The 18,905-nt window shown below is 38.8% G+C and overlaps 2 protein-coding genes across 4 annotated transcripts in view; one reads left to right on the top strand and one right to left on the bottom strand.

Moving 5' to 3' along the window:
* MDGA2 (MAM domain containing glycosylphosphatidylinositol anchor 2) overlaps nucleotides 1-18,905 on the bottom strand; it is a 1,034,824-nt gene that overhangs the window by 792,200 nt on the left and 223,719 nt on the right. The gene's annotated exons all lie outside the window — the stretch shown is intronic.
* Nucleotides 4,872-5,102, top strand: LOC308247278 (TP53-regulated inhibitor of apoptosis 1-like; the record flags this gene model as incomplete). The annotated part of the gene is made up of 1 exon (XM_080666169.1): nucleotides 4,872-5,102. The coding sequence occupies one exon, from the start codon at nucleotides 4,872-4,874 to the stop codon at nucleotides 5,100-5,102; it is 231 nt and encodes a 76-aa protein (XP_080522295.1).

Below are 18,905 nucleotides of genomic sequence, written 5' to 3'. Positions count from 1 at the left end.
AAACACAGAAATTCATAGATGAGTAAGTCTCCAAATTCAAGTCTGTGGGACCCCTACCTATTTAACTAAGGTCAGCAAATTGCTCTAATTAAAAATATCTTATAAGTGATAAAGTTCACCAGCTAAAGCATTTGTAGGTCTTTGCCATTAAAAGAAACTTATTAAACTCTAATCACTTTGCCAGCTTTAAATCCAATTCACAGGATAGGTTCCCAATAAAACAAGTGATTGTGGTAGGTTATGTCCCAAATATTTGTAAATAGGAATGAGGGGAGCAGACAAGTAGAATAGCTTTTTCATACAGATGTTTTCCAAACTTCCAGATGTTAAGAATTGCCTGAGGTAATTTTTTAAAAACATAAAATTCTGCCAGAATAGACATTATAGTTAAAAATACAAATTTCTGTGAAAATCCAACTTCTACTTATGAGATACTAACTCAGAGTTCCCCAAGAGGGGACAGGAAGCTGCAGTGCCCCACACAATTATTCTCAATGTGTAAGCTTTGGAAATACTTACCTGAAACCAATATGGAGCATTTATAAAATGGAAATATTTGACTGAAATAAGTTACAATTTTGCCTAGAAGATTTCAATACTAAATTTATTAGCTCACAGAGCAAAGTTTCTAACCTGGACTTTACTAGCGAAAGTATTTCTGTATAGTTCTGGTTTGCTACAAAAGAATTCTAGAGAAGTTAATGATAGTCATTTTTTTTATTAAATGTAATTTATTTCCATCGCCATTAATCCCTCCTATACCCTCTTCCACCTCCATCCCCCTCCTCACCGCCACATCGCCATACTGTTGTCCCTGTCCATGAGTTATTTCTCTTTTAGAGGAATTAATGATAGTTTTAGAAAGTAAATCTCTATGTGGTGTGTGTGTGTGTGTGTGTGTGTGTGTGTGTGTGTGTGTGTGTGTGAAAGAGAGAGAGAGAGAGAGAGAGAGAGAGAGAGAGAGAGAGAGAGAAGGAGGGAGAAATTAAACTCTAAGACATAGGAAAGAACAGGAATATTCAGTAATTCCACAATTCCTAAGAAACTAAATATAGAACTAAGGTAAAATATCATTATGTCATAAACATTCATTCTCAGGAAATTTACATGTTAATCTGAACTTCTATTAAAATTATTTTCATATTTCATTGTCTCATTTGCTGAAAAGTCATTTCTTTGAGGATTATTTATGCATAAATTCTTAAAAGAAATCATATGAATGCTTGTCCCAAGCATGCAGTGTAATTAATGGTAGATATTGTATGAATTATATGTCTTAGCTCTTGTTTTCAGAATGTTTGTAATTGATGTGAAGAAAAAAAGGACACAGACATTCCAGAACTAAAATAACAGTAACCGTCAGATAGCAGATGAGAGAGAGAGAGAGAGAGAGAATATCATCCTTGAGAGGTAGAGATGAGTCCGCTTTTTTAGCTTTCCAGTTTCAGCCTCTCCGTGAAAAGCCTGTGCCTCATTTACAGGACTTGGATGTCCATGAAATGACTGGGGTCACCTTTCAACTTACGTTAGAATGAGTAGGTTCCTGTTCTTTGAAGAACAGGGATACTTTTCAAGAGGACTGTTACTTCAAGGTGAAGTCTTCACAATTCTCCCGTGAACTCTGTGTGTGTGTGTGTGTGTGTGTGTGTGTGTTTATTCCTTCATTTTCTAGGTGTCTTCAGTTCGCTTTTGGAGCTTGTGCTCTACTGTGCACAACATAAGTCACAGGGGAAACTGCGGGGAAGGAGGGGGCAATTGAGTCACTCCTAGAAGGACCAAGGCCAACTTTCTGAGACACACCAGCAACTCAAAGTGTGAAATAGAGCAATTATAACTGAAAAGGGATAGTGAAGGTGCCACTAAGAAACTAACTCTATTCTTTAAAATGACACAAAGATCATAAATTACTACTTTCTCAACAAAAAGCTGCAAAGATTTATGATAAATGCCTGCCAACATGGTAAAAAAGAGAAGCCAAAATAAGGCTGCCAGTTAGAGAGGGAAAAAAGGAGCTTCTTAGTATGTGAGAAAGGTTTCCTTTACTTTTCTCAAAGACTAAGCATTAGTATATATCAAAGGCTAACTGATTGAAATAATGACATACAAAGTGCATGTGTTGCAGGAATGCAAAAGCAACACAATAGAGTTTCGAGCAATAGGAAATCTGGGCATGAATCTTCCAGTGTGAGATGCAACGAAGTTGTGGAGAGGGGCTCTGGGGAAGGAGGCTGGAAACTTTCATTCTCCTCCCTCCATTAAGACGCCTTCCAACAGGGCATCGTTTCAAGGTTTGGTAGCTTGAAGTCACTGTGAATGTTTGGAAGTAGTGAAGAGCAGCACAGTGTAATGGGCCAAAGGATAGTGTCAGCGCCACACCGCTTGTGTATATTATACCTCACTCTCCTGCTTACCAGCTCTTTGACCTTGGACAGGTCATTTAGCCCCTGGTGCCTCGGTTTTCTTATCTAAAAAGGAAGATCAGTGAGGTTTTGATAATTAAGTGTTTGTGGGGGCATGTGTGTGTATATAGAACAGATGCTAACACATATTAAATGCCATCTATCATTTGGTATTATTATTATTATTATTATTTTAATCTGGTTAAATTGTTTTATATACAACCCAGATAAAATAAACTTTAACTCCATACTTAAAACATTAGTAAAGTTAACTGTATTAAAACAGTGTCTCATGTAATAAAATCTTCGTATAGTGGGAAACACTGGATAACAGGCTAAGGAAACTGGAGCAGTCCCTATAATAATGCGGATCCATGGAGGGTAGTAACTAATAGCCGTGACAGAGAAAGCAGTGTTGGTTTTGCATTGTGATCAGGTAAGAAAAGGAGAGAAAAATAGCTGAGGAGTGGGGGCAATTGGGAGAGAGCGCTGCAAAAGCTCCCAAATCCAAGCATTTCTAGGTGGGTGACAGTGACAAAAGCAGTCTTCAGATGGCCTCGAGGTAACCTCATGAGTTCAATTTTCTAAAATACTGCCTCTCAGTAATCTTCCAAAGATGTCTCAAAGAAGGAAGAGAGAAGAGACGAGTAGAATTTGTTCTTTACGGGAATTACAAACTGAATATAATTACGGCAGCTTCAAAGCAGATGGACACTCATGTTGATTTTTTTGCCCTTCATTTTATATCTAAGCTGAAAAGCTTGACACCAATTATTTGTCACTATACACTAGAAAACTCTTAATCAGAGCTGAGTGGAATAAGTAGTTTTTCTTTCTGAAGCTCATTCAAGGAAAGACTTATGTGGATAGCAACTCTGATTGTGTGAGGGTTGGCAGCTGAGGCCAAAATTAATCCAATTCTAAATGATACTTAATATATCAGCTAAAACAAAGGTGGACTGGAATCCATGGCTGTGCCCAGCAGAGTTTCTCCTGACCTCACAAATGTAATTACTCAGAATTAGTTTCCCCTTAACTAAAGAGTTAAAATAGTATTAAAACCTAGCTTAAACCAATGGAGAAATTTTTAAAGTATATTTTAGTTAAATTTGACACCTGCTTCAGATATACATGCCAGGTGCATTTCTTTCCAAATGCTTCAGCTCATTGCAACGTGTGTGAGCAAAGAAGGAATCTTGAGAATTTACGATGTAAATAATAATCAGTTAAAATTGCCTTTGAAATGTCAAATCTGCTTTGCACTGAGGACTGGAAATTTGAAAAAGAAACCAGGTTTTACATCCATAAGAAGGCACTGGAAATAAATATGATTGTATTCCATTTGATTGCTATTTCTATATAAAATACCCCAGAGAAATATGAAATTCACATATAATGACCTATTTGATAACATGATGTAAACACTTAACTGCTTCCTCAGCAGGCTTATTTAACATTATTTGAATTAGATTTAGGAAGAAATTGGCAACTTATTATATGAGAAGGGCAACTTGAAAGCCAATGTCTATAAAGGTATATAAAGTACAGTCTTCCCTCCTACTCCAATTGTCTCTCCTATGTGAGAAAGAAATTAAAACAGCCAGTGACACCTTAGCCAGGCTCATTGTGAAGGGTCAGAGGACAGGTATTATAAAGCTTACCAAGGGATTGGTTTCTCCAGTTTAATGGGACTTTTACTAAAGAATCACCCACCAGTTCTGTGAAGATTAAGAATGAAAATTTCTCCCAGGAGTAGCTTCCTACTAGTGGCCAAGTTGGCATCACTTAATGAAAGCATGGAAACGAGGTTGACTTTATACTCTGTTAAGAAGACAGCATTTTTTCCCATAGTTTATAATGGAAATTTTCAGAGTCAATTCACAAATTATATTTAACAGCAACAGTGGGTTTGTCTAAATAAGTCTCATATCAAGGTTGGCAAGCTGAGTGGGTGAAGGAAGATGGTTGTCCTTCTCTAACTGGGGTGGTATTGAGGAGCAGGTTCTAAATCACTCTTGCCATTGTATTAGTATCCCAAAATATTATAGATTGGCAGTGCAAGAAGCCAAGAGAATTTTTTCTTCTTTTATATCTTGCCAGGTAAAAGACAGATGACTCTGAGAATAGAACTAGAGGGGAAGGAGAAATATTCTTGATCATTCTTCTATTTCCTAAAACTAATGGCACTGATGGTGAGTTTTTTGTTTGTTTTGTTCTTTTTAGTAACAGATCCTACATGTTGTCACATTACTATTTTAACGAAGTCTTTGCTATATCACTTAGTAGTGAAAAAGATATAAAATTATTATCTTGTCATTAAAAAATGTAACACCTTATTTCAGCTCCAGATTAAAATAAATGATCTTAAAATCAACTAAAGCAAAACAAGGAGGAAAAATTATTATATGAGCAAGTCTAAGGAATATAATTTAGCAAAATGCTTATTTATTTAAAAAACAGGCTGCCGCCGCCATGAACAGCATAGGGGAGGGTGGCACCCACATGAAGCGCAAGTATGATCAGTGCTTCAATCGCTGGTTTGCCGAGAAGTTCCTCAAGGGGGACAGCTCCAGGGACCCGTGCACCGACCTCTTCAAGCGCTACCAGCAGTGCCTTCAGAAAGCAATAAAGGAGAAGGAGATTCTCATTGAAGGACTGGAGTTCATGGGCCATGGCAGAGACAAGCCTGAAAGCTCTTCTTGACCTTGACAGTCATCTTGGAAATAGACTCCTCAAATCAGGAAATTGGAGCCCTCTGGATTTTGTCAATTAAGGCTGTGAAGATAGCCATCAATTTAATGAGGACTTATTTTCCTCCTAGATGTTTTCCTCTCACTTTGAACCACCACTTTTTACTTTGGGATGATTTCTCACTTGCTCTGACATCTTGCAGGAACTTGCTGTGCTAAAATGGAATGATTTCTTGGGATCATGGTTGCAATACTTCATCTGGGATCAGCTTTAAATATATCTTGTATCTAAAGACTGATAAACTTGTCAGGATAATCATGGTTGCCTGACCCCTTGAGTTACTAGTATGCCTCAAAGGACATTAGAGATACTGTACTGTGGTCATTGTTCATGGAAGCAACTGGTTAGGACCTCTTTTCTCTCAGGGAGCTAATGCTCTGAAAAGGGATCCCAGTATGACTGTTTCAATCAATGCTTGGGAGTTTTATTTTTTTATATAGTAACTTAACTGTTAAGCTTGCTCAGTGGTGGACTAGGAAGCTTTTAACAGTTCCCTGCCTTAACAAGAGGTGTCAGATTTCAGATTAAGATGTGAAAGCTTCAAGAATGTTAGAGCGAACACCATTTCAGAGTTCATAGTGTAGTGCAGTCATTAAGATCCTTGGAGTATGCTATGGAGGAAGATCCTAAATTGCAAAGATTTGCTGCTGTGGCCAGCTTTCAAGCTAAGTCAATGAATTAAGTCAACCTGAAAAATGCCAAAATACTGTATCTGGTTAGGGGAGAAAGGAATATGCTTTATTTGCATTGTTTATCCACCCTGCCCTGTAATATCTGTAATCATGAAGATGAAATAAATTGTAACGTTTAGTTTCTAAAAAAAAACAAAATAAAATAAATAAAAAACAATTATATCATGGCAGCCCTGACCGGTTTGGCTCAGTGGATAGAGTGTCAGCCTGTGGACCGAAGGGTCCCAGGTTCGATTCCGGTCAGGGGCATGTACCTTGGTTGCGGGCACATCCCCAGTGGGGAGTGTGCAGGAGGCAGCTGATCGATGTTTCTCTCTCATCGATGTTTCTAGCTCTCTATCTCTCTCCCTTCCTCTCTGTAAAAAATCAATAAAATATATTTTAAAAAAATTATATCATGGCAGCTTTGTTCTTCTTTTTAGAATTAATCTTCTCTGGCAAAATGCTTTCTGTTTTTCATTTAGAAACACCTAATCTTGATTAAATTGTTTTATTCAAGTCAAATAAAATAACTAATAATAGATAACTTTTCTCAGTTAATTTTCATATAATTTCAAGTTTTAAAGTCACCTCAATCATTTTAGTGGCACATTTACTCCTTGGGAACAAACTTAGTAATAAATTGTATAAATGCAGAAAACATGAAAAGCTTGGCAAGTACAATAATTATATTATTACATAAGTGTTCTAACTTTGTTTTTTTTATTGATTTTTTTTTTTTAGAGAAACATCCATGTGAGAGTGAAAGTTTAATATTGACCAGCTGCTTCTTGCATGCCCCCCTCCCCCAGGGATTGAGCTTGCAATCCTGGCATGTGCCCTGACCAGGAATACAACAATTAACTTCCAGGTGCACAGGACAATGCCCAACCAACTGAGGCTAACTTTGTATTAGAACAATAATTTACTAAATTGGAAGATTATAGATAAAAAGTTATTCATACCTTTCTCCAAAAAACTTTTAGCCTGTCACAAGACCAGACTTCCAGAAATAAAATATTTTCTTTCTTCCTTCCTTTCTTTCTCTTTCTTTCTTTCTTTCTTTCTTTCTTTCTTTCTTTCTTTCTTTCTTTCTTTCTCTCTTTCTTTCTTTTTGAAATTTATAGCAGCTTTATTCATAATTTTCAAAACTTGGAAGCAACCAAGTTGTCCTTAAGTAGGTGAATGGATAAACTTTGGGACATCAGACAATGGAACATTGTTCAACACTACTAAGAAATGAGCTATCAAGCCATGAAAAACATGGGGGAACCTGAAATGGATATCACTATGTGAAAGAAGCCTATCTGAAAAGGTTACATGTCCTGTATGATTCTAAATACATGACATTCTTAAATATTTTCAGTGAATACTGAGTATACTTTTTATTCAAGATAAGACAATAAATTATATTGAGAAACAGAAAATAGGTTAAAAATGTGATCCATTTTTTCTTTTAAATTGTGAAATATATCAAAACTAATAGTAATACAGAAAACAGGAGAAAAAAAGCCTATGCTCCCATTATCCCAGCACAATGAATATATTGTTGCTTTCTCAGTTTTGAGCTGTGCCTATATGTATACTAGTATTTTAGCTGTGAAATATGTAATCATAATAATAGTATATGTGCAATTTAGATTTGCATTCTTTTTCACCTACCATTTATCTCACCGGCTTTCTATGTTCTAATGCCATTAGTAATGACTACATCCTATCTATCAAAAACTAGTCTATACCTTTTTAGATTTTTTAAAAGTGGAATGATGATTTATAGTAGTATATATGCAACTGCAGTTCCTTGAAATTTGTAACTATAAATCACAATATGGTATCATTCACATTCTTATGGCTGTCATTTGCTCAGATTTTCATCCTTTTATCCTGATACATATATTATGCATATACTTGATTTTAAAGATAATAAAATCACAGAGCTTAAATCATTTCTTATATCTTCCAAGAAATAAGAGGTAGAGCTAAATTTTAGAACATGGAATGCTTAATTCTAATCATGCTATATGTGTCATTTCTGTCATATAGGTATGAAGTGGTCACCTTTTGAGACTTAGTATGCTATTCACTGGATAACAAAATTATTTGTAAAACAAAAACTCTTCTCATTATATATATAAGTAATTTATTCTACAAAAATAAGGGAGTGGACCATTAGTTCTGCAGCCATGATAAGACAGGCTAGGTTCAAGTGAGGATGGGGTGATTAGAGTAGTTAGTACATTAGTAGGCCATGGCCTAGAAATGGTAGCAGCAAAGGGCAAGACATGGTTCAGGGAGCTTGGTCATCATGGAGAAGTAAAAAAAAAAAGGGGTTGAAGATGTTCAGGGCAAGAATCTGAAGAGAAGGTGCCTTATTTACAAGCTGGGCAACTTTAAAAGACTAAGACTCCATTTCCTCAGCTGGAAATCTTTTTAATAATAGCTACTTCACTTAATGGTTATAAGATTCAATGATTTTACACATGAAAAATCATTTGTATTGTGAACAGGTAAGAACAGGAGAGAAAAATAGCTGAGTGGAGTAAGTAGTTTTTCTTTCTGAAGCTTATTCAAGGAGTGAATGCTTACTGGAATCTCTAACTTATTATAAAAAAAACACCTCAAAATGTTCATTATTATTATTGCTGATAGTATTCTTTAGGCAATTTAAGAGCCAAATCTGGGGTTGTATACTAGCCATCAGAAACCAGGAGTTCCTTTGAAGGACATGTGAGGAGAAGCACAGGCATGCCCCAAGAGAGAAAAGGCCACTCATAATAGAGGGCACCTGGAAGCAAGGTGTGATGACAAAGCAGTAACAAGAAGGAGAGCGAGGAATAGGTTACAAGGGCAGAGGCCCAATCAGTTCTGCCAGTTGGTAGCCATGCTTTGTGCTTCCAAATCTGCTCATTTTGAGTTAAGGCACCAGAAGGTGCTCTCCAAATCATGGAGTATGACAGTTCTAACAATATACCATGTATGTAAGAAGTCTCTCTTGTTTTGTAAACACTAATGTTTAAAATAAATCTAATAGCCTTATTGGTACCTACACAAAATATATACATACTCTATAAAAATTTTTGAGAGCAAGACCTTTCATATTAAAAAAACAAACAAAAAAACCCCCTCTTTGAAGCCAAAGGCAGAAATAAAAAAGAAAAGCATAAATAGACTTGATTACATTAATATTAACTTCTTTTAAATATAGAAAAACATCATGGAAAATTTAAAAGGCAAAGGACAAACTGGGGGACGGCATCCTATATAATAAAAGCCTAATATGTTAAGTGTCTGATCGTTCAGTGACTGGTCGACTGTTCAACCAATCAAAGCTTAATATGCTAATGATTTGCTAAGGCCGCTCAACTAGTTGCTATGACATGCACTGACCACCAGGGGGCAGATGCTCCAACCAGTAAGTTAGCTTGCTGCTGGGGTCTGGTCGATCGAGACTGAGCAAGATGGGCCAGACACACCCTGGAGGACTGGTGTGGTTCCTCTGCTTGGCCTGCACCCTCTCACAATCTGGGACCTCTCAGGTGATGTCAGAGAGCCGGTTTTAGCCCAATCCCACAGGCCACTCCCCTCAGGAGTGCGCCAGATGCAAGGCTTATTGCTGGCGAGCACTGCTGCAGCAGCACAAGACTCTCCCAATCGGGACTGACTGGGTGTGAGCCTGCAGCAGGCGCAGTAGGACCGGGATGAGTGGGAGCAGCAGGTAGGAGCTGCAGGCGGTGTTGGACTGCAGGTTGCGGCCCGATCCCTGCAGGCCAACCAGACAAATTCATGCATCGGGCCTCTAGTTGTGATATAAAGTGTTAAAGGGTTAATATCATATGTAAATAGACTTATAAAAAAGATTTATAAGATAAATAATCCAATAGAAAATTGATAAACTTCAAGGACAAAATTAATTTTTTAAAAATTTGAGTGGCTAAAAAGCATGGACAAAAATGTTCAACCTGAGCAACTGTCAAAGATCCATCAATATAAATACTTTCAAATTATCGAAAGTATAGAAATATGCATGTGTATATAAAATCTAGTGTTGGACATGGGGAAAGGGACAGTAATACTTGCTAGGAGAGTAAAATATTAAATAATATTTTAGAGCACAATTTGATAAAAATGCAACAAATCTCTTAAAATATCTATAAAGCTTAATCTAGGATATATTAAATTATAAATAAGGATATTCTGGAAGATTTAAGTACAAAGGTAATCTCAGACTTTTTCACACTGGAAAAATATAAATATGTAAATGCTTACTGAAAAGGGATTAATTAACAAAATAGTATATACAGTCATTAGATTTGATCTTATAAGTATTTATTGACACATAAAGATATAAAATATTCTCAAATGAAGAAAAAAATTGAAGAACCAAAAAAGTAGAACTTGTTTTTTATGGATAAATTCTGTGTAAATGAGTACCTAGAAAAATCTGAAAGACATAATTTAGCATGAGATTATATATTTTAAAGTTAACCTTTTTCTTAATTCACATTTTGTTCTCAATGACAAATATATACCTAAAGGTCCAGTGCATGAAATTCATGCACTCAGGAGGCGGGGGGGGGGGGGGGTGTCTCTCAGCCCCGCCTGCACCTTCTCACAGTCCAGGAGCCCTTGGGGGATGTCTGACTGATGGCTTAGTGCTGCCCTGGAGGCAGGAGAGGCTCCCGCCACCACACCGGTGCTCACCAGCCATGAGCCCGGCTTCTGGGAGTGCAACTGACCACCAGGGGGCAGCTCCTGTGTTGAGCATCTCCCCCTGGTGGTCAGTGCACATCATAGCGACCTGTCATTCCACCATTCAGTCTATTTGCATATTAGCCTTTTATTATATAGGATGGAGAGAATATAATTAAGGTGCAATAGCATTACATTTGGGCACAGTAAAATCAGGCATTGAGAACTAATTCAACCATTAAGAATCTTCTTAATCTCTAATTCTCAGTGTTTTAATATCTAATAGCATTCACATTATACAATCATATATATCAAATAAGATAATGTATGTAAAGTGCTTGAGACAATGATTGGCACATGATGAATATTCAATAAAACATTTGATGGCTGACTTTGTAGACATTTGATTTGTAAGAGCTTTAAACTTCTGAATATTAGGAAACATGTTTTTAATCTTAATATTCCTGGAAGCTAAAGTAGTATCAAGTACAGAGTAATTGATTGTGAAATTGAAGGAAGCATGAATGCATGATATGAAAAGTATGCTTTTGCTAATTTAACATCTTACAAAGAGTCCATATGCAGATCCTTTGGTTTTGCAGGCCCTTACCCAAGTTTTCATTTATGACTCTAACTCAGGGGTGGGCAAACTTTTTGACTCGAGGGCCACAATGGGTTCTTAAACTGGACCGGAGGGCCGGAATAAAAGCATGGATGGAGTGTTTGTGTGAACTAATATAAATTCAAAGTAAAGGAGCGGAGGGGAGAGCAAGAGAATCGGATAGAACAGCCGGATCCGGCCCGCGGGCCGTAGTTTGCCCAAGGCTGCTCTAACTCTTACTTTTTGCTCCATGGTGCTTTTGTCTTTATCGGATTCAAATAATTATTGGTTCTCAACTTTGACTTCTACCTTGGACTTTGTTTTTTGTCAAATTATATGTGATATTTGACTAATGTCCCCCTATTATTACAATTTTTGTTTTTCTGTCAGAGATATGAGAATAAAATATATTCATTCATAAGAGAGAAAAATACTAATAGGCTATATGTCAAAAGGATCCTACCTAACACTAATCAAGATAAAAACCCATGATATTCCATAGATAGTCATGCATACACGCAGCACCAAGAACCTGACACACCATCCAGCACAACCTCTTTCTTTCACAGAGGATGAAACATTGCCCTTGAAAGTTAAGGCATCTATGTATCTTTGGTTAAATAGTTAATTAATAAGAGAACTGATTTCAGGCCTTCTTATTCCCAAGTCATTGCCCTTCTCACAATATCTTGCTGCTTTTGAGGAACTTAAAAATAGATTCAATGATGCTGAAACATCATTGGTTTTTAAAGTGGACAAGACTTCTGGTATTCCAGATCACAATGCCTAAGGCAAAATTCAACCCTACATATTTCTTCTGAAGAAAATAAAACTTAGTTCAGCTTTAAAAACTTGCAGTTGACTGGGTAAAAATTTTGTCTTCCATATGCTAAATCAAACAAATTTCAGTGCTGAACTTCTTGTGGGAAGCATATCTTTCAAACACAGATAAAATGCATGTATTCTAAATAGACACATTGATGTTCAAAACAAAAATAATTATGCAATCTCAGTGATACATTTACTGAAATCCAGTAATATTTACAAATATTATTTTATATATGTGTTCATATCCAAAAGCAGTATATCTCCAGCAACAATGAGCTCAAATGACCGTTCTCTGATAGAAAAGAATACATTGGGGGGAAAAACCTTTTACGAGTTAGAAATTCAGTAGAGAATGTTTCACCAGTGAATGACAGATCATGCTAAATATATGAGGAAATGACATGGCTTTGAAGTGTTGGAGATCTTTTGACATTCTTGAAGCATTTGAAATGGCAGCTAATTTTTAGAGAGCTTCCTCTTTGGCTCTTTATAGGCAACTCAAATTCGGCAAGAATACAATTTTACTGTACTCTGCTCCATCTAAAAAAAATATCCATAATGCTCAATTTTATTACTTATTTATTTACTTATTTTTGTTAATCCTCATCTGAGGATATTTTTTTTCCAGTGCTTTTTCACAGAGAGTGAAAAGGAGGGAGGGAAGGGGAGAGAGAAATATTGAAATGAGAGAGATTCATTGAATGGCTGCCTCCTGCACATGCCCCAACTGGGGCAGGGAGGGAACCTGCAACCCAGGTACATGCCCTTGACCAGGAATCTAACCCACAGCCCTTTAGTACATGGGCTGACACTAATCACTGAGAACACGGTCCAGAGCAAAATACAATGCTCACTTTTAAACCATTATTTCTGAGAATAAAAGTAATGGCTTTTTTATGGTAAAAATCCTATAAACATGACAATATTTTTTCTCAATTAAACTGAGCTTTCAAGGAGCACTACATATAGTCATAATAATTATCTATCTGAATTATGAGTCAAATAAATGAATACTAGATCTTAAGATAAATTCAGGAATAGCTTGAAATCAATAACATCTTCCATGTTGACATATATAGTAGAATGATGTCATTTCAAATGATAATATGTAAGGCTGAACATAATTCTTTTATTTGCAATTGAGTTTTGAATCAATTCAAAAGCTATCCTATATAATAAAGAGGTAATATGCAAATTGCCCATCACTCCAACACACAAGATGGCCGCCCCCATGTGGACACAAAATGGCCGCCACAAGATGGTCAGCAGGAGAGGGCAGTTGTGGGCGATCAGGCCAGCAAGGGAGGACAGTTGGGGGAGACCAGGTCAGCAGGGGAGGGCAGTTAGGGGTGACCAGGCTGTCAAGGGAGGGCAGTTAGGGATGACCAGGCCATCAGGGGAGGGCAGTTAGGGGCAATCAGGCCAGCAGGGGAGCAGTTAGGCATCAATCAGGCTGGCAGGGGAGTGGTTAGGGGGTGATTAGGCTGGCAGGCAGAAGCGGTTAGGGCAATCAGGAAGGCAGGCAAGCGGTTGGGAGACAGCAGTCCTGGATTGTGAGAGGGATGTCCGACTGCCCGTTTAGGCCATGGTGGGATAAGGCCTAAACGGGCAGTCGGACATCCCTTGAGGGGTCCCAGATTGGAGAGGGTGCAGGCTGGGCTGAGGGACACACACCCCCACCCCATGCACGAATTTCATTCACCAGGCCTCTACTGTTTTATAATAAGGAACACATTGACAACACTTTTAATGCTATAGACTATAAGCCCAAAGCTGCACACTGTGCAATCTATTGAAGAATACCCTGCCTCATCTTGGCATCTAATTTAAATTATAGGCAATTGATATGCTATACCCAACATAACAATTTAATGATATAAACATTACTGTTCATAAAATGTTTTTCTAAATAAAATTCACTATCTCACAAGTAATGAAACATATTCATTTATACATGTAAGGAAGTAATATGCTAATTGTCCATTACGGTGTCTTAGTAATGACCAATTTGCATATCGTCAGACCAGCAGGAGCCTGCGCACGCAGCAAGGGGTGGGCAGCTGGAGCCAAGTTCCCAGGGGTCTGAGAAGAGTGTTTGACAGGAGCCTGGAATGCAAAAAAGGAAGAGAAAACGGCCACAGGGAGCTCTTCCAATCCCTCTGCACGGACACCCTACCCCAGCCCACACCCTCGAGGGGACAGGGAGGCTGACCGGACAGGGAGAAGATCCAGCCTTGGAGGTAGCTGCAGCCCACACCTCTGACTCCCGATCTCTTCCCCTGCCAACCTTGCCAGGGGCGCCCCTAATAGCACACTGGCGACCACCTATCAGCGCCCCCGAGGCACCTGGGGCCTGCAGCTCGCCACTGCTGGGCCCTCTCCACTGGGGCCGGGCATGCCTCTCCTCCCTACAACTCCAGACCCGGGTGGAGGCAGGCCTGAGCAGCCCCCCAGGGTTAGACCCTTTCCCCCAACAGCGGCAGCGCTGTCTCTGCAGTGGAAGCATGGAAGCGCGTTGAACCTCGCTTGGGGCGTGGCTAAACCCACCTTCCTAGCCCTCCTGGCTCCGCCATGGCCCATCCACCACCTGGCTCCAGGAGATTGGAGCCCCTCCCTGGGCAGGTACAGCTGCAAAACAGCCACTTACAATTTAAAGAATGGTGCCAAGCGGGAAAGTTTGACAGTTACTCCCCCTTCAGCCTTGCTGCCCTCCCCTAAGGCCCCCCAACGCCCTGCCCCCCTCCAGTGCCTCCAGGGACCACTGCTACAGGGCTGCTGTCCAGAGCCCGCCCCTCCAAGGCCTGCAGAACCCTCTGCAAAGCTTCCATAGCTACAATCCCAGGAAACAATCATGCCCTCCTCCCCTAATCAGCACCTGCTACCTGCGAGGGTACCTGTGAGCTTAAAAATAACAATTCCTTCCCGTTTAGACATCACTTACTTGATGAAACATTTCTAGGTTTATTAGCTCAGAACCTCCTCATGACAACCCAGTGAGGCAGGCGGAGAAGAGATTACAATTCCCATGGTATATGCGTATGTATTCAGAAATGAAGCTCAGAGAGGAAAAGTGTCAAGCCCAGTGGTTCCCAGGTGCAGCACATGCCCCACGGGAGGGAGGGGGGGAATTTGATTTTAAGTGGGGGCAATTCTAGAATGAGTTAACAGTGAATTTTTTGCATTCCTATGGTTCTAGGGGGCCTCATCTACAGCATATCCTACATAATAAAATGCTAATATGCAAGAACGGTGGAATGACCAGTCACTATGATGCACGCTGACCACCAGGGGGCAGACACTCAACACAGGAGCTGCTCCCTGGTGGCCTGTGTGCTCCCACAGGGGGAGTGCTGCTCAGCCAGAAGCCGGGCTCACGGCTGGTGAGCACAGTGGCAGTGGTGGTAGCTTTTTCCGCCTCCATGGCAATGCTAAGGATGTTCGACTGACAGCTTAGGCTCATTAAGCCGTCAGTTGGACATCCCCCCAGGGCTACCGGACTGTGAGAGGGCACAGGCCAGGCTGAGGGACCCCCCCCCCCGAAGTGCACATATTTCGTGCACCAGATCCCTAGCATAGTATAAAAACAATGTTATTCCAGAGAGTATATATAACATGTCCTATATTCTTCATCTCAGTGGTTGTGTCACACCACAAGCTAGCCATACAAAAATCTCAGAGTCATTCTTACACTACCAGTTTATAGCTTCTAGTTTCTACAAAATCTCTTAAATCAAATCATGTCTGATTCATTTCTACTGTCCTTTCCAATGTTCAAGTTCACATCTTATTTTCCAAAGGCTACACAATAACACCCTTTCTGTTTGCTCTTCCTCTAGGTTCATCCCTTTCAAGTTGCTAATGATAAACTAGACATAAAAATGGTAAGTAATATGGTTTCCTTACAGAAAAAGGTGGCTTAAATATTTTACTTATTTAGAAACTACTTCATGCCTAATGTATTTCCATTCTTAATGTTTATTTTAAAATTTCTAATGAACAGCTCTTTAAAATTTAGCCAAACTAAGGTCCATCAAAGGGAGCCACAAACTAACTCCAAACAGTTTTCTCAGGTCATTGGCCTGCACCAGATTTCCTCTCAAGAGGTACCAGAAGCAACACATCCAGTGGCCAATTCAAATAACAACAGTGCAGCATCCAATTAGCTTTTTAAAAAGTGGCATATTAAAAGGGAAATTGTGGCAGGCACCAGATCATGTTTAGGCAAATTCAGCACCTACAAAACAGTTCATACACTGTAGTAGGGATTGATCCTCACAGTCAACCAGCCTGAGGGTCAACCCCAAGTTCAAACAGGCCAATAGCAATAAAGGCTCAATTACAACAGGAGGGCTCACATAACCTACACAGGGACATTCCTGGAACACTCAGATCAGATGATCAAGGAGAATGGATCCCAATGAGTCCCACAGGATATCTACTACATAAGGTCAACCTATTGAGACTGGGAGTCATGGCAGATCTACCCAATACATAGAAACAAATAAACAGAGGCAGAAAAAGATTCATGACCCCATGTATCCAGCAAATCTGCAGAGAATGAGCTAAATGAAATGTAGGCAAGCAATTTACCATATATATAAAGTTCAAATACATAGTTATAGGATGTTCAAGGAACTTAATAAGAACTTCAACAAAGAGATAACAAGCATTAAAAAGAACATAGAAACCATAAAAAAGAACCAGTCATAAATAAAGAACACACTACCTGAAATGGTGAATACACTAGAAATAATGAACAGTAGGTTGAATGAATCAGAGGATCAAATCAGCAATTTGAAAAACAAAGTAGCAGAAAACATCCAATCAAAGCAGTGAAATTAAACAAGAAGTTAAAAATATGAGGATAGTTTAAGGTACATTTGGGACAACATAAAAGATAACAACATTCCCAACATAGGTATACCAGAAGGAGAAGAAAGAGACCAAGGGATCAAGAACTTATCTACATATATAAAAAGCCAGCAACTGGAACGCCATAATGGCTGGAATGACCAGTCACCATGATGCCCACTGCTGCCAGTGAACCGGCCCAATCTGGGGCAGAGCTGGCCAGCCAACCTCCCATGGCCCCATTTGGGGGTGGGGCTGGCCAGCCCAATTGCCCACGGTCCCTCCCCCAGTTGGCCCGGCCCTGATCAGCCCCATCTCCTCCTCCCAACAGGCCTGGCCCCAATCTGCCCTGATTGGGGCCTGGCCGGCTGGACCCCACCCATGCATGAATTCATGCACTGGGCCTCTAGTTTGAAATAATGACCGAAAATTCCCTAACATAGGGAAGGAAAAAGACACAAAAGTCCAAGAAACATAGAGAGTCCCAAGCAAGAGGAACACAAAAAGGCCCACATCAAGACACATCATAATTAAAATGGTAAAGTTTAAAGACAAAGAGAGAATCTTAAAAGCAGCAAGAGAAAGACAGTTAGTTACCTAAAAGGGAGCTCCCATAAGAATGTCAGCTGACTTCTCAACAGGAGCATTTCAGGACAGTAAGGATTGGCATGAAATATTTAAAGTGATGAAAAGCAAGGACATGCAACCAAGACTACTTTACCCAGCAAGGCTAGCATTTAAAATTGAGGGAGAAATATAGAGATCCACAGATAAATAAAAGCTAAAGGCATTCATTACCACAAAAATCACTATTACAAGAACTGTTAAAGGGTTTTCTTGAAGAAGAAGAAGAAGAAGAAGAAGAAGAAGAAGAAGAAGAAGGAGGAGGAGGAGGAGGAGGAGGAGGAGGAGGAGGAGGAGGAGGAGGAGGAGGAGGAGGAGGAGGAGGAGACAAAAAAATGCACAGAGAAACATAGTTAAAACAATAAAATGGCAATGAATATGTGCCTATCAATAATCACTTTAAATGTAAATGGCTTAAATGCTCCAATCTAAAACACAGAGTAGCCGAATGGATAAGAAACAATATATTTATACTGTCTACAAGAGACCCACTTCAGAATGAAAGATATACATAGAACAAAAGTAGAGATGAAAAAATATATTTAATGCAAATTGAAGTGGGGAAAAAAAAGCTGTGGTAGTAATACTTACATCTGACAAAATAGATTTAAAAACAAGGCCAAGAGACAAAGGACATTACATAATGATAAAGGGAGTAATCCAACAAGAGGATACAACCCTCATTAACATTTGAGGATATAACCCTTGTAATCATTTATGTACCCAACATAGAAACACCTAAATATAAATAGCAAATCTTGATAAATGTAAACGAAGAGATCAACAGTAATGCAGTCATTATAGGGGATTTTAGTACCCCATTGATAAGAAATATAGATATTCCAGAAAGAAAATTAATAAGAAAACAATGGTCTTAAATTACACATTAGATCAGATTTAATTGATATCTTCAGAGCATTTCACTCCAAAATAGCAGAATATATATTCTTTTCAAGTGTACATGGAACATTTTCTAGGAAAAACAACATACTGTAACACAAAATAAGTTTCAATAAATTTGAGATTGAAGTCCCATCAAGTATCTTCTCTGATCATAATGGTATAAAACCAGAAATCAATTACAAGAAAAAATCTGAAAACACACAAAGACATGGAAGCTAAATAACATGTTACTCAACAGTGAATGGGTTAAAAATGAGATCAAGAAAGAAATCAAAAGATATCTTGAAACAAATTAAAATGGGAACACCAAAACCCAAAATGTATGGCATTCAGCAAAAGCAGTCCTAAGAGGGAAATACAGGGTGTCCCAAAAAATATACACACATTGAATGATTATAAAATCAATGTTCATTAACATACAGTTCATTTCCAAAATTTAAAAGACTACAGAAATGAATACATTTTTTTTGTCAATGCCTGTTTTCAAACTGATGGCTGTTCTGGTCCAGGCACTGCTAACAACTCAAAGCAATGGAATCACAAACATCATGTAATATTTCATTTGGTATTTGCACACCCCTAATTCAT

This window comes from Plecotus auritus, assembly GCF_963455305.1.
Source record: "Plecotus auritus genome assembly, chromosome: 1".
NCBI lineage: Eukaryota > Metazoa > Chordata > Mammalia > Chiroptera > Vespertilionidae > Plecotus > Plecotus auritus.
Note: the sequence above shows the minus strand (reverse complement) of the source record. Positions and strands in the feature narration are given on the sequence as shown.